This window comes from Apodemus sylvaticus, chromosome 5, assembly GCF_947179515.1.
Source record: "Apodemus sylvaticus chromosome 5, mApoSyl1.1, whole genome shotgun sequence".
In the NCBI taxonomy this organism is placed as follows: Eukaryota; Metazoa; Chordata; class Mammalia; order Rodentia; family Muridae; genus Apodemus; species Apodemus sylvaticus.
Genome location: NC_067476.1, coordinates 20,827,163 through 20,842,150, shown reverse-complemented (window position 1 = coordinate 20,842,150; position 14,988 = coordinate 20,827,163). Strand labels below are relative to the sequence as shown.

The 14,988-nt window shown below is 36.3% G+C and overlaps 1 protein-coding gene across 1 annotated transcript in view; it reads left to right on the top strand.

The window, feature by feature from the left end:
• Positions 1–14,988, top strand: part of Lrp1b (LDL receptor related protein 1B) — a 1,719,438-nt gene that overhangs the window by 1,032,601 nt on the left and 671,849 nt on the right. The window contains exons 30-31 of the mRNA XM_052181021.1: positions 8,126–8,300; positions 9,018–9,112. Of these exons, the coding sequence (XP_052036981.1) occupies positions 8,126–8,300; positions 9,018–9,112 (270 nt within the window). The remainder of the gene's footprint in view (positions 1–8,125; positions 8,301–9,017; positions 9,113–14,988) is intronic.

Genomic DNA, 14,988 nt, shown 5'->3' with positions numbered 1-14,988 from the left:
TCAAGAAAACCAACAAGAGAGACAAACCCTTTTCAAACTAACTAAAAGATATGTGGAGATAATCTAAATTAATGAAATAAAAAATAAAAGGTGGGGGGGGGCATGACAGTAGATACTAAGGACATACTTTAAACACCTGTATTCAAGTAAATTGAAAAACCTCTCAATAGGTACCACTTATAAAAGTTAAATCAAGATCATATAGGCCTATAATCCTCCAGTAGAATAGAAGCCATCATCAAGTTTCTAAAGCAAACAAACAAACAAATCATGGACTGACAGTTTTTGCCCAGAATTCTATCAGAATTTTTAAGAAGAATTAATTCTTTCTTTCCCACTATTCCTCAAATTATCCCACAAAATAGAAACATAAGGAATACTGCCCAATTCATTTCATGAAGCCACAGTTATTCTGATACCCAGATAATACAATAACTCAATAAGAAAAATAATTACACACTAATTTTCTTAAATTTTTCCTTTTCAACATAGGTGTTGAGTCCACAAAGCTGCATATCTCAGTTGTAGCAGCCTTGTGCTGTAATTCTAGGGAGGCCCTGGAAGCCACTAGTCTTTAGCCTGTTTTGAAATCCTGTAGAAGTAGGTTCTAATACCAAAGAAGAAATGCATCTGTAACAGGATTGAACTGGCCAAAGAGAGTGGGGAAAAGCAGACCAAAGCAAAGGCTTCCCTTTTATGTACTGTGCCACTAGATGGTGTGGCCCTTTTTTTTTCCTTTTTTTTTTTATATTTTTATTTTCTATATTCTTTGTTTACATTCCAAATGATTTCCCCTTTCCCAGTTACCCCCTCCCCATATGTCCCATAAACCTTCTTCTCTCCACCCATTCTCCAATCACCTCCCTCCTTTTTCTCTGTCCTGGTACTCCCCTCCAACTCTAGATCAATCCTTTCCAGGATCAGGACGCTCTCCATACTTCTTCATGGGAGTCATTTGTTATGCGATTTGTGCCTTGGGTATTCAGAGCTTCTGGGCTAATTAATATCCACTTATCAGAGATTGCATTCCATGTGTATTCTTTTGTGATTGGGTCACCTCACTTAGGATGATATTTTCCAGATCAAACCATTTGCCTAAAAATTTTATGAGTTCATTGTTTCTAATTGCTGAGTAGTATTCCATTGTGTAAATATACCACATTTTCTGTATCCATTCCTCCTTTGAGGGACATCTGGGTTCTTTCCACCTCCTGGCTATTATAAATAAGGCTGCTATTAACATAATGGAGCATGTGTCTTTATTGCATGCTGGGGAATCCTTTGGGTATATGCCCAGGAGAGGTATAGCAGGGTCCTCCGGAAGTGTCATGTCAAGTTTTCTGAGGAACCGCCAGACTGATTTCCAAAGTGGTTGTACCATCTTACAGCCTCTTAAGATGGTTCTTTCTACCTCAAAATATCCAATCAAAAAATAAACAAACACCAACAACAAAACCAATCAACAAAAACAACCCCCGCAAAATAAAACAAAAGTCTTCACGGGTGCTCCTCAGCTATGAAAGTTGACAGGTATAGTCATGTTGACAACCAAAATTAGCTATCACAAAAGTCAAATGTAATATTATTCTAAGAGAAAACACCCTTACAATCCATAGAATGTGCTTGGCAGCCAACAGCTTTAATCTCTGGCCCTAATAATGCTTTTACTTGAGCCTCTACCTAGACCTATCATTCATGCTGTCAGGCTTACTGATTGGCTGTGATAAATGACCTAACATTAGCTTGACACAAATACTATCTCACTTAATCTCTGCAATCTAATATTTATATGAATAATTTCCATCCTACTGCTGAGAGAACTCAAAGTGATAGAAACTGAACTGTGGACTCAAAGACACAGCGAAGAACTGGCAGAAACAAACTTACCCTCAGGATCACATTATTAGTGTTCCTGTATCCTTCATTTTGTGGTAATTAGGCAATTTAGGATTTTACTGCTAGTTACTGGACAGTAATTCTATCGATGTCCTTTTAAAGTACTATCCTTTTAAAATAGCCCTAGAGCTCAGTTAGCCTTCCCAAGTGTGGACTTCTTTCACATTTTATCACCAATAGTGTGCCTCAGTAAAATTTAAGATACTACTGGTAGTTAACACAAGAAGAATATTGCAAAATTTAGGTAGAAAATACATTTTTTTAAATTAATACCAAGCAAAGTCATCTTGGAAGAGGGGACATCAGCTGAATTGCATTTATTGGACAGGCTCATGGACCAAGTCTCCTGGGTATTTTCTTAATCAACGACTGATGTGCAACAAGCCAGTGTTATCCTTGGGTGAATGGTCCCAGGTGATAAAAGAAAGAAGGAGGGCCAAGCTATGGAACAAGTCAGTAAGCTGTATTCCTCCATTACCTCTACCTCAGTCCTTGCCTTCAGGTTCCTTCCTGTACTGAGTTCCTCCAGGACAGACTGTGACCTGAGAAATCTAATGTGAAATAAATCTTTTTCTGCCTAAGTTGCTTTTGGTCCATGTTGTACTAGAGGAAGAGAAAGGCAAACTAGGACATGTGTTGGTATTTCATATTTTGATCTACATCTTCTCTGTTTGTTCTAAATTTACCCCTTTAATGATGGATTTACTTCGAGGTTCTTGTTCCTTTCTACGTTCACATATAAGGACGAACTTCAGATCTGACATTCTAAGGAGTATTAGGCTTTCATTTGCACCTGAATCTGTTTTCAGACTGTTGAAATGGTGGTGTTGCCTCCCCCCCCCCCCCCCCGATGTCTTGCCCTTTAAAAAAGTTAATGCATTTGAGGAAAAAAAAGTCTTTGCTTCAAATGCATGTTTTCAAATTTCTTTTTTTTAATATTTTATTTTTTATATTCTTTGTTTACATTCCAAATGATTTCCCCTTTCCCAGATCCCCCCTCCCCATATGTCCCATAAACTTTCATCTCTCCACCCATTCTCCAATCACCCCCCTCCTTTTTCTCTGTCCTTATATTCCCCTCCAATGCTAGATCAATCTTTTCTGGGATCAGGATCCTCTCCATACTTCTTCATGCGAGTTATGCATACTTGTTATGCGATTTGTGCCTTGGGTATTCAGAGCTTCTGGGCTAATTAATATTCACTTATCAGAAATTGCATTCCATGTGTATTCTTTTGTGATTGGGTTACCTCACTTAGGATGATATTTTCCAGATCAAACCATTTGCCTAAAAAATTCATGAATTCATTGTTTCTAATTGCTGAGTAGTATTCCATTGTGTAAATATACCACATTTTCTGTATCCATTCCTCCTTTGAGGGACATCTGGGTTCTTTCCAGCTTCTGGCTATTAGAAATAAGACTGCTATGAACATAATGGCCTGTGCCTCCTATATACTCAGGATTCTCTGCAAATCTCCTAGTGGTAACTTGATGAAATGCATCTGTTGTCTTTTTCTCAAAGGTTTTTACAAATCAGAAATGTGAGCAAAGAGTTTTAGAAACAGTGGTGGACTTATGAAGTCTGCATCATTTTCAGTAGAATCTCATTTTTATTGGCAAAGGTACTTGATGTTTCTGGTGTATTCAAACTGTTCATTCTCCTGCTTCAGCTTCCACAGTGCTGGAGGTATCATGTTCATCTAAACATGTAATTCTCAATTAATTTTGAGTCTAATTGAATTTATCTACGAATTGTCCATTCATGTTTGAAATATGATTCACCTATGTAGTAATTAAATTTTTTCAGTGTGACGTAAGATTTTTCCTCTCTATATATTGCAAATTATTAAGTGTAATAATGGTTTGAAAATGATATTAATAATTCTAAAACGGTTCAGAGCAAATGAAAAAGATGCTCACTGGCCCATAATAACAGTGCTCTCTGGACTTTGAAAACAGTAGAAAGCTTAGCTGTGGGATTTCTTCTGTTAACTCTTATATGGCCAAAATGTTCCATTTCTCTTATTCACTGAGAAAGTTTTTATGGGGGAATAGTATCAATATCTGTACTATAGAAAAAATAAAAAAATATATGAGCAGCCATAATGATGCCCACAACTGCTGCAAAATGAGAACAATGCATCCATAGGGAAGGCTGGTAAATGGCCGCTGTCTATGCCTGCTTTTCATATTTTCAGTCAGAAAGGGAGTGTGCAATTTCACTCTATGTGCAAGATATTGAAGAATTTCTATGGCATTTTTTAGGTTCTGCAACTGTGGCATTAGAGTGGTGAAATGATGTTCTGTGTTCAAAGATGTAAAATATCAAGACCTCTCATTACCTCAAAGAACATGACATGTGACAGACAGTGTTCCTAAATGTGACTACATGACTACAATTTAAGGTTAAGTGAAATAATGAGTAAGCATCTTAGACCATTTGGTCCCGGTTCAAAATGATTTCTGACAGGGAGTTACTGAGGAAAGAAGAGGTAAGGAGGCCTTGGGGAAAATGGGTCTCCAGCTGAGGAATACATAGTCACAAAGGTCTGAAAACCTTCAGGATAACCTGCTGAGGAACTAGCTAGATATAGTCGAGGTTTCATATTGGAGCATATCCCCTAAGGAATTAGGACAAAACTGGGAACCACGGGTAAGATTTAAAGGTAGTAGAGGGCGGCTAAAGTTTTTGAAAAATAAATCAAAGAGCAATTGCAAAGATAGACACCCAAACTGAGAAATAATAGCCAGGGGGTGATATAAGAAAGTTACATAAATGAACTAAATTTGAAACAAAATTTAGCCCAGAGCTGAGATGTGGCTCAGGTGGGAGACTGGTTGGCTAGCATACATTTTAGTTTTCAGTCTAATACCCATGGCCTCATGATAGTGGATACCCAGCATGAATCCTCAAGCTATGGATACAAAGACAGAGGATTCAGAGTTCCTTCAAGACCAGCATTGTTTAGCTGAAATCCTACCCCAAAAAGTCAAAAATAAAAACAAATATTAGCCTAGAACTCTGAGACCTATAAAGAAAGGGACAGACTTTGGACATGGCACATAAGTTATGGTACAGCTAAGAGGCTCAGATGACAAATACTTCGACAGGCTGGAAGTTCTAGTGCAGAAGTGAGCAAGAAGAGGTAAGAGGGTTTCTTTAAGTAACTGATATTTATATGTGTGTGTGGTGTGCTTGCATGTGTTATATGTATTTTTGTACGCATGGTGGCATACACAGAGGAGAATGCATATGTGTGCGTGTATGTGTAGAGGCCGGAGGCTAACAGATAACTCTCTACCAAATATTTTCAGAGAGTGTATCTTACTTAGATATAGAACTTACTAGTTGGGAAACTAATCACATAGAGGATATTCTGATATTTTAATATATCTAAAGAAATAATAGAAAAATCTAGATTAATATATTAATTTTTTAAAAAATGTTCTTTTAAAACAAGAATGATTTTTCCAACTCACTTATCACTAACAATACATGTTAATGATATATAATCTTTCTAGTAATCTTGTGATCATTCAGTCTTGTTCTCACACTAATGTGCCAGATTAGACCAAGCATCAAATAGCTCAAAAAGTAAAGATTCTCTCTGTGGATTTTGTCTTTAGTTTGTTACTTTCTCAACTCCTGTATGCTTACTTTTATAGATTTAGCTGATAAGTGCTTGTGTGTATGTGTGTGTGTGTGTGTGTGTGTGTGTGTGTGTTTAACATGCAGATATTCACCTGTCTGTATTCTGATTTTGACACATATTTGGAACAATTTTTTGGAATAAAGGACTTTGAGGAATATATCATATGTATTATTTCAAAAAAGTGGGTGTCTCCAAAACAGAGAAATGGTAAATTATCTGAGAAATTTGCTAAGAGGTATTGGCATGACCTAATTAAAAAACAAAACAAAACAAAACAGATTTTACAATCCAAAGTATATTGTTTCAATATTTTTATTAATGAGGAGAAAGATAAACATTTTAAATATTTTTCTTTATGACTTTAATAGGCAGCTTACAGAGTTCTCTAAAGCAGCAAGTCTATAAAGTTAGTTATAGAAAACACACACAAGTTTGATTTCAACTGTCAAACTGATAATCCCGAGTGCTGCTTTGCTTTAAAATGATACAAATTTGTGACTGGCATTGCACAGCTAAGGGCTAAGATAAAAACTCTGTCGCACATTTCAGCCTTATACTTGAGTATTGACACATCCTTAACCTTCCATATTGTAGTTGATAAGTTCACTAAGTCATTACAAACACGTATGTTCATTGTATGCCATACATGTCTGATGAAATGTTCAATATACTGGAAATATATATCAATAATATATAATGAGTTTTGCTTTAAAGTTAAAGAAGGCAATATATTTGTAACAAATATATTAATAGCTAAATAAATTTATCATTTATTTAATAAAATTAGTAAACAAATGAATTAGTAAACAAATAAATTAGTAAAATAATTTAAAGTATTTTGAGCATCAGAAATATAAAACAAAAGTATTTTATAAAACATGACTTCTGGTAGAACAACATTACATCCTCCAAAAGATTCTGAGAAATCCTTTATGGTATTTGTAAATTGCCTTAGGTAGAGATGAGCAGAGATGCTGGGGAAAAAATTATGTAAAAGAAACTGATAACAAAGTGCCTGACCCACAGGTTTGGAGCATGAACAGAAAGCTCTCTCTTACAATACCGCCTCTCTGCAGCCAGTGAACTCGAGGGTGGGGCAGAAGGAAGTACACTCTGAAAGAGATAGAAAAGTCTAACTCCAATGAAGTGTTGTGTTATTTCTGTCTTACAAACAAAACATAAGTATGAGATTGTGCAGTGAGGGAAGTGCACATTCAGTTTATCAGAGCCGCAGCTTGTCAGTGAGTATCAGGAGGGAACGCTACAGAAGACGCGGGTTAAGAATGTGAAACTGAACCTGGCGCTGTACGGAACTATGCAGACTGAACAAAATGCTTCCTGGTCACGCAGTTAGCACCACCTCTGTGCTCCAGAGCTCCAGCACAACTACTGGACTCCTGGTCCTATTCTGTTCTGTTAACAAGTTTTATAAGTCTAAAGTTTTCTACTTTCTAATTAAAAACAACAACCACACAAATAGAAAAACTAGTTTGCTAGCTTCACGTGAACCAGAAGATGTATTGATTTTGTTGGTGTGTTGTAGCAGCTGCTTGGACTGACTGGTCAGTACTGCAGATCGCTCACGCCTGAGAACCCCCAGAACCCTCAGGACCTCCACCTTTGCCACAGACACTGAACAGTCAGTGTTTTCACAGGTCCAGTGTACGGTTAAGGAACTGATGAGTCAAGAACCCTCGAAGTACCAAATACTAGAAAATGACAAAATACACCAAAAAAAAAAAAAAAAAAAAAAAAAAGGCAAGTGCCGCGTTGACCTGTTAAATGCCAAAAAAGTACTAAAAGAGCCCTAGTATGCTTTACTAAACTCCATAATTTCTGACAGTTCACCTTACTATGTATCTCCATTTATAGTGTCCTACTGTTTAATATGCATCCCCACACTTGTTTTTTCACGATGCCCAATCCACTAATAAAAACAAACAAACAAACAAACAAAAAAAAACAAAACAGTCTAGACACATTATCTACAGTGGTCCTGGATCCACACGTCATTAGCTTTCCAACATTACTCTGGATCCCACATTTGGAGTCATGTTAAAATGATTTTTAGTTTTGTTCTCAGATTCCATTAAATTCCTGTTAATTATACGTGTTGAAAAGTGTTCACCTGTGCCGGTTTTGATGAAAGTTGAATTATTTTATTTCACACAAGTAACAAATCAGCCCTTAAACATCTAACAGCCCCTGTGTTAGCAAAATAGACCTGTCTGGGCTACCAAGTGCAGGAGCTATTTCTCCTTTAAATCATGGTCACCTCAGCCCACAAGACTGCCCAATGTCTCGCAAGGGTTCACTGGTGCATCATTGATTGTTACTCTAATTTTAATGATAATTGTTTCTTCAGGTTTCCTAATGCCTCAGCAGTTAGACATTAATGATTATACATGCCTTAAGAAGTGTTGATAAGGGAATGAGATTACAATCTTGCCCAATTTTAGCTGACAAATTAAAGTATAAATTAGGTTTTCCCTTCAACAGAAAATAACTTACCTGGAGACGCAGGAGAATGTGAACCCTCAGTAACTCTCCATTTTCTTTATCCTGTTTTACAGATATTCAGAGTATCAGAGGGTTAGCAGTGGACTGGGTTTCACGTAATTTATACTGGATTAGCTCAGAATTTGATGAAACGCAAATTAATGTGGCAAGATTAGATGGCTCTTTGAAAACCTCAATTATCCACGGAATCGATAAGCCGCAGTGTCTGGCAGCCCACCCAGTCAGAGGGTAAAGTATGATTTTGGAAAAGTTTATTTTAAACATTTTGTACATTAGTTTGTGTTTTACATAAAATTGTTTAATTCAGATAATGCATATATGGAGGATAGAGTCAAAATGTAAATGTGAGGATGGAAATTATAAAAGAGATCTGGAGTCCTGGCTGGAGATTTTTATCCAGATGAAATTCAATTTATAAGCTGTCCTTAGTGGGTATTTCTAGGGAATGAGAGTTTAGAATAAAAAGAGTTGTTGAAAAAAATTGGCTTTGTTTTGAATGGTGGTTGTTGACAATTCTTGACTGCGTGGTCACCACAGAGTTGTCCTGCCTTTGTCCTTGGTAAGTCACAGAATCTGGGTAGGACCAAAGCTCCCAGGAGGAAGGGTTGAAATGAGTTTCTTCCCATTTATAGCATGTAATTCCTTCTTTGCCAAGAGGATTTGGTTTTGATGAAGGACAAAATGAAAATATCTTGCTTTAAGCTCAGCTATGCATTAGACTGGAGCGTAGATGGAAACTGAGAATAGATGAATGTCTTCCGAGGACAGTGAAAGGAAAAGAGCTGCTCTCTTCCCAGGCGGATGCACAGAGGCCCACGCATTTAAGTCTTTTGGAAAAAGAATTAATTCTGAGACTAGAATATTTTTGCTTTATATTTTGACATTTGCTTCTTTTCAATAAACGGATCTGCATGTAACATGTTAATCCGTGTATTTTGGGTTAAGGAAACTGTACTGGACAGACGGAAATACAATAAACATGGCAAATATGGATGGAAGTAACAGCAAGATTCTCTTTCAGAACCAAAAGGAACCAGTTGGTAAGTACTTTTCTTTTATATTAATAGTGACAAGTGTAACGTGATACACCTCCTTGACTTTGAGTTAAACCCTAAAAAGATTACAGATCAGTAATATAAATTAAGTCAGGGGACGATTGGTTTCAAGAAATCTGTTTTCTCTTTGTGAGATACTTTTCATTAGCACACACACTGTCAGGGCATCTCTGAGGCAACTCATATGTGCATATTTTTATATTTGCTTGCTTCTTATTGCTGTTCGCTGTTCCCAACTCTGTCACTGACCCCTAGATAATCCCCTTCTGTTTTCATGCAATGTGTATTTTGTTAGAGTATCCTTCCCATCTTATCCCAGTTAGGGTTTCCAGTGCTGCAACAAACACCAGGGCCATAAGCAACTTAGAGAGGAAAGGAGATAATGCATTTAAACTCCCTCTCCCAGTCCATCATCAAAGAAAGTTAAAGCAGGAACTCAAGCCAGAATCATGGAGGTAGGAACTTTGAAGCAGCATCCTTTGAAGTGTGTTTCTTATTGCCTTATTCTGTAAGACTCGCTCATCTTACTTTTTTATAGCACCTTAGGATAACCCAGTCATGAGGGGCACTACCCAGAATGGCCACATCCTCTTATATTAATTACTAATTAATAAAATTCACTGCAGGCTTGCCCAGAGGCCAGTCTCGTGAGGGGGGCCCGCAGTTTTCAACTGAAGTTCACTCTTCTCAAATAGCTTGTAACAAGATGACGAATGCTCACCAGAACACACCCCCTTTAGATCAATTCCTTTCTTCCCATAGACTCTTTACTTCTTTCATTTCAGACCCACATAAAGGCATTTACAGATTCCACATATGGAAGAAAATGTAATAATTTCTTGTGAATCTAGCCTGTTTCACTTTATAGTATGATCTTGGGTACTATCTGTTTTCCTGAAGATGTCATAATTATAGTCTGCATAAAGCCATGAAGCATGAATAAAATTCTGTTCTACAAATGTAATATTTTTATTAATTTATTTGCGATGAACCTTTAACCTAATTTCTGTCTTTGCTAGTATGAGTAGTGTAAACTATGTATAAATAGAAATTTGCAAGAATCTCCATGCTATGTTGACTTAAAGTCCTTCAGGTACATATCCAGCAGTAGTGTTCTTTCCTTCTACTTTTCCTTCTCCTCCTCCTCCTCTTCCTCCTCCTCTTCCTTCTCCTCTTGCTCTTCCTCCTCCTCCTCCTCCTTCTCCTCTTCTTCTTCCTCTTCTGCCTTCTTTACTTGATTATTATTTATTTTGAGTGTATATTTGTATAGGCACGAGAATGCTCATGTCTGAGGGGATGGATAAGTATATGTTCATATGTATATGTAAATCTTGTGGGTAGAGGACAACCTCAGCTTTTACTCCTTTGAAATTGTTCACTTTGTGTCTTTGATTAAGGTCTGAGGATTTTTGTGGATGTGAGTCTGAATGGTCAAGGTGCCCTTAGGCTATTCCTGCCCCTTCCCCATCTCTCTGATTACATGTGGATATCACTACATCTGGATTTTTACATGGGTGCTGGTTTTAAATCCAGCCCTTAATGTATGTGCATCAAGTACTTTCCTGACTGAGCCATCTCCCCAGATCCTGAAGTTATTTTAATTTGCATCTCTCACATGATTAAGGATGTTGAACACTCTTTTCCATTGTTTGTTGGTAGTTTCTATTTCTTCTCCTGATCACTTCAAGTCAATTCACTAGGTCATGTATTAACTAGATAGTTTTGCTCCTGGTTAGATGCTGAAGTTTTGAAGTTATTTATATATTCTATACATTAAAGTTTGCCAATATGTAATTGGCAAACACTTTCTTCCAGTGTGTAGTTGTGTCTTCATTCTGGCACATATTTCCTTTGGTATGAAAAAGCTTTCTAGTTCATCAATCTAACTTGTCAATTCTGATGGTTATTTCCCTTTCAGAAGGTCCTTGTCCAGACCTACTCTTAATGTTTTATTTATGTTTTCCTTGAGACATTTCAGAATTCCAGGTCTTCCTCAATATCTCTGGTGCATTTTGAGTTCGTTTATACAGAGTAGAAATAAGGATGAGATGTAGGTCTTCTGTATATGGCTGTCTAGTAACAATGATTGGTCCCAGTATATGCTGTAGGGGAAATATGTGTCAACACCAGAAAAGGCCTCACAACTCCAACAAAAACACTCTTAAAATATGTAATATAACTTTATTGAAATAGCAACTATATCAACATAGAGCAGTTAATAGCTGATCTGGGAATATAGCTTAGTAGAAAGTTCTTGTTTAGCATGTGTTAGGGAAAACTAACAAAAGTTATAAGAGAACTCAGTGTTATAACCCTCAAGAAAGAGATTGAAAAAGATTGAAATATAGATAAATTTGTCATATTTATGGATGGCTTAATTTAAAAATAAACATATTTCAGAAGTGATCTACATGTTCATTATAATCCCCATCAAAATCCCCATTACATTCTTCATTGGAAATAGTCAAACTGAGAACTTTCACTGAAGCATAAAAGTCCAAAAATAGCCACATCAATTCTAGCAGGAAGGGCAGAGTTGATATATCACTGTGGCCAATCTCTACCTATGGCATAGAACTATAATCACAAAACTGTACTGAACTGACAAACAAACCAACATGTAGATCAAAGGAACAGAACAGTGGATGCAGAAACAAGCCTACTAAATTCTGAAGGGCCCTTTAGTTAGTTCTAGGATCCTAAGTAGCACAAGAGCTAATTAGCAAGACAGATTTCTAAAGGTTTGGTTAAATTTACATGATCATGTGAGGCTTCCAGTGCTTCCAGTGAGCATTAAGCCCAGATAAATGATAAAAAAAAAATGATACCTACCTTAAAATATATAAAAGAACAGTTAATTTGGAAGGAATGTGCACCGAGGGGTGTCTGTGCTACAGCAGTGCTGGGCAGAGTCATTTTTAACAGATATATGCAGATGGGATATAGGAGACATAAGAAAACAAGTTTCCAGTGTGTAGTGATCAGATTTGCCCCACCTTATTCCATGAAGGATAACTGTCACCAATCAGATGTATGGATAACTTAATTCACAAAGGACAAAATAGGTTAAGAGTCCATTTAAAAGAAAATTTGTGTTCCCTGGATGATTTTAACCGGAAGTAATTGATATGTCAGTTCATCATATTTTCTGTGAACTACATCAAAGGCAAGGAGGTAAGACTTTTGTCATCGAGACAGAGAAACAAGTCTTTTAGTAGGAAAATTAGGGCATGATTTTATACATTCCATTAAAAAAAAACACTGCTGACATTCATGAGCTATTCCTATAAAGCATTAGTGAAATTTCTAAAAAAAAAAAAAAAAAAAAAAAGTATTTTAGAAGAGAAGATGTAACGAGTGTGTATGGACTGATACAGTTTCTTAAACTTCATATTTCTTTTTTATTTCTCCTTATATTTTTATCTCTTTGAGGCATGAATTATAGCATTTGCTTGTAATTTCAAAGTTCCTTGACAAAAGACATAATTTGACTTTGCTTTCACATTAAATATAAAAATTATAAAATAGAAATAGAAAACCATAGTTTGACATGGGGTTGGATACACAAGACATTTAAATGGAGAAAATAATATAACCTGAAGCTTTTCATCAATAGTTGTTTTCATTTTAAAAATATGGAAATACACTGACTTGAAGCAGCTTACTCTTAATTATAATGATTTAAAATAGGTATAGTATCCCAAGGATTTTAAATAATGCCTTTCATGTAGCTAAAACACTCTGTCTGGTGTAAATGACATAGTCACTACCTCTTTCCTTTGTACTGTTAGTTTGGAGATTTGTACACAGTTGAAATATAGGCTAGTGTTAGAAATCTGGGACAGATTTAAATGCAAATCCTTCTGTGAAGAAATCAGAGCAAAGGAAACTAGATGCACAAGGACCAGATCAACACAAAGCATTCCTTTCAGACTGAGGAGGTTCAGCTGCAGCTTGTCTGAGGCTGAGAATGTGCCGGGCTGAATGCTATGATGAGAAATCAATTCTTTAGCCTGTAATTTGGGAATCATGGGTTACACCAAAATATTAATTTATACGTCTGTTTTAGCACTGAAAACTTTGCCTCTTTTAATATTGAATATCGAGACCCATATTCCAATATTGAAGTAAAACTTCCACAAAAGCTTGGGTGTTACAAAGGACATTTGTCTGTAAGGGAGAATGGGGAAGGGAGAGGAAGAGGAAAGTCGGGAAAGGTGAATGAGGGATTAAAGTGGGAGAGGAGAAATAAAGGATGCTGATTGAGAGATGGTGCAGTTGGGGAGACCTGAATGAGGGAAGGTTGGTGTTTATATTTGTCCTTTACCTTTGCTTTCTGAGATCCTATGCCTGAATGCTGATTTCAGTGAAATGACAAATACTGGATACCTGCTTCCTTTCAGTTCCTCTAGTCTCTGAGAAGTACTTCAAAATAAAATTTCAAAACAGCACTGTTGTAAAATTTTAAGTTGTACTTCTCTGCCCTAGATCATCCCTAGTTGCCCCATGAGAACGAATTCTGGGCTCCCGAATTATAAACCTCAGTCCATGACTATGGATGCAAACTAAATAGCCTGAGGCTGAGGCCTTCGACACCTAAACATGGGAGCCAAAGGGAGCTTTAGAAACAGATCCTAGAAAGTGTTATACAAACTTTCATACTGCCATAGAATGTCCCTGGTGCAGCCTTTGGGGAATGTAGTGTTTGAAATAATGTTTAGGGAATCCCTCCAAAAATCTGTGTTTATCATACTACCTTGAAAATTACTGATGATTTGTATGACTTTAATAAATCTCTTACTTTCTAAGGGCATTATTATAATTTCTATAAAATGAAGATTTTGATACCCAGTCTGGGATTGTATGGAGTAACAGTTTCCTTAGGGAACATCTCATGTTCCAACAAGTCCATATTTACTTAATGTTCCAGGACATTGTCATACATGCCCTGAAACATTAAATCATTCTTTTTCATAATATCAAACTCTTGAAAATGGCATAATCCTCTAATAAGAATATAAATAAACATGTAGCATGCTCAAAGGTAAAATTATTATGGTAAAAAAAATCAAGCTTCATAAAACCTATTCAGTAGTCAATTCTGGATAATGAGCATGAATGGGTACTGTGACAGAGAATGTCAGCTTCTTCAAGTGTGATTAAAACTACGATGCTTTTTAAAGCATCTGAGTATCTTTGTAATACATCGGAGGAGGGAGGACAAAGTTGAAATGATAACTAAAATTTAGAGAAGAGGCTTCTGGGGGTTCTTCTATTAGTCAGTTGCCTAAGGTGTGGGCCATTAACATAATTTCTCAATGAATTCTGTAGAAGTTTCACAAGAGATGCTTTTTAATCATTTAATATTTCCCTTAAAGAGCTTTTATTGTATTTTTCAGAAATTTCTCAAGTGATTCTTTTACCTAGTACTTTTTAAAAAGACTTTAAATATACATATTTTAAAAGATGTATTTATTTATTTTATGTATGAAAGTACACTTTTGTTCTCTTCAGGCACAGAAGAGGGCAGCAGATCACTTTACAGATTGTTGTGAGCCACTATGTGGCTGCTGAGAATTGAACTCAGGACCTTTTGAAGAACAGTCATCTCTCCAGCCCCATATATATATACTTTTTTCATAATTCTGGGACTTATATTCAGAGACTCACACAGGCTATTCAAGATACATACTTTTAGCTAAATCTAGCTTGTATCAAACATATTTATTTATTGGACATTTTTTGGGTAGTAGTACTGTTATAGTACTGAATTCTAACCAAAATCCACATTTGTATAGACATCAAGCTCTGGTTTGGGCTTCGACTGCCATTTTCAAAATCAAGCCTTTCCTTTATAAACA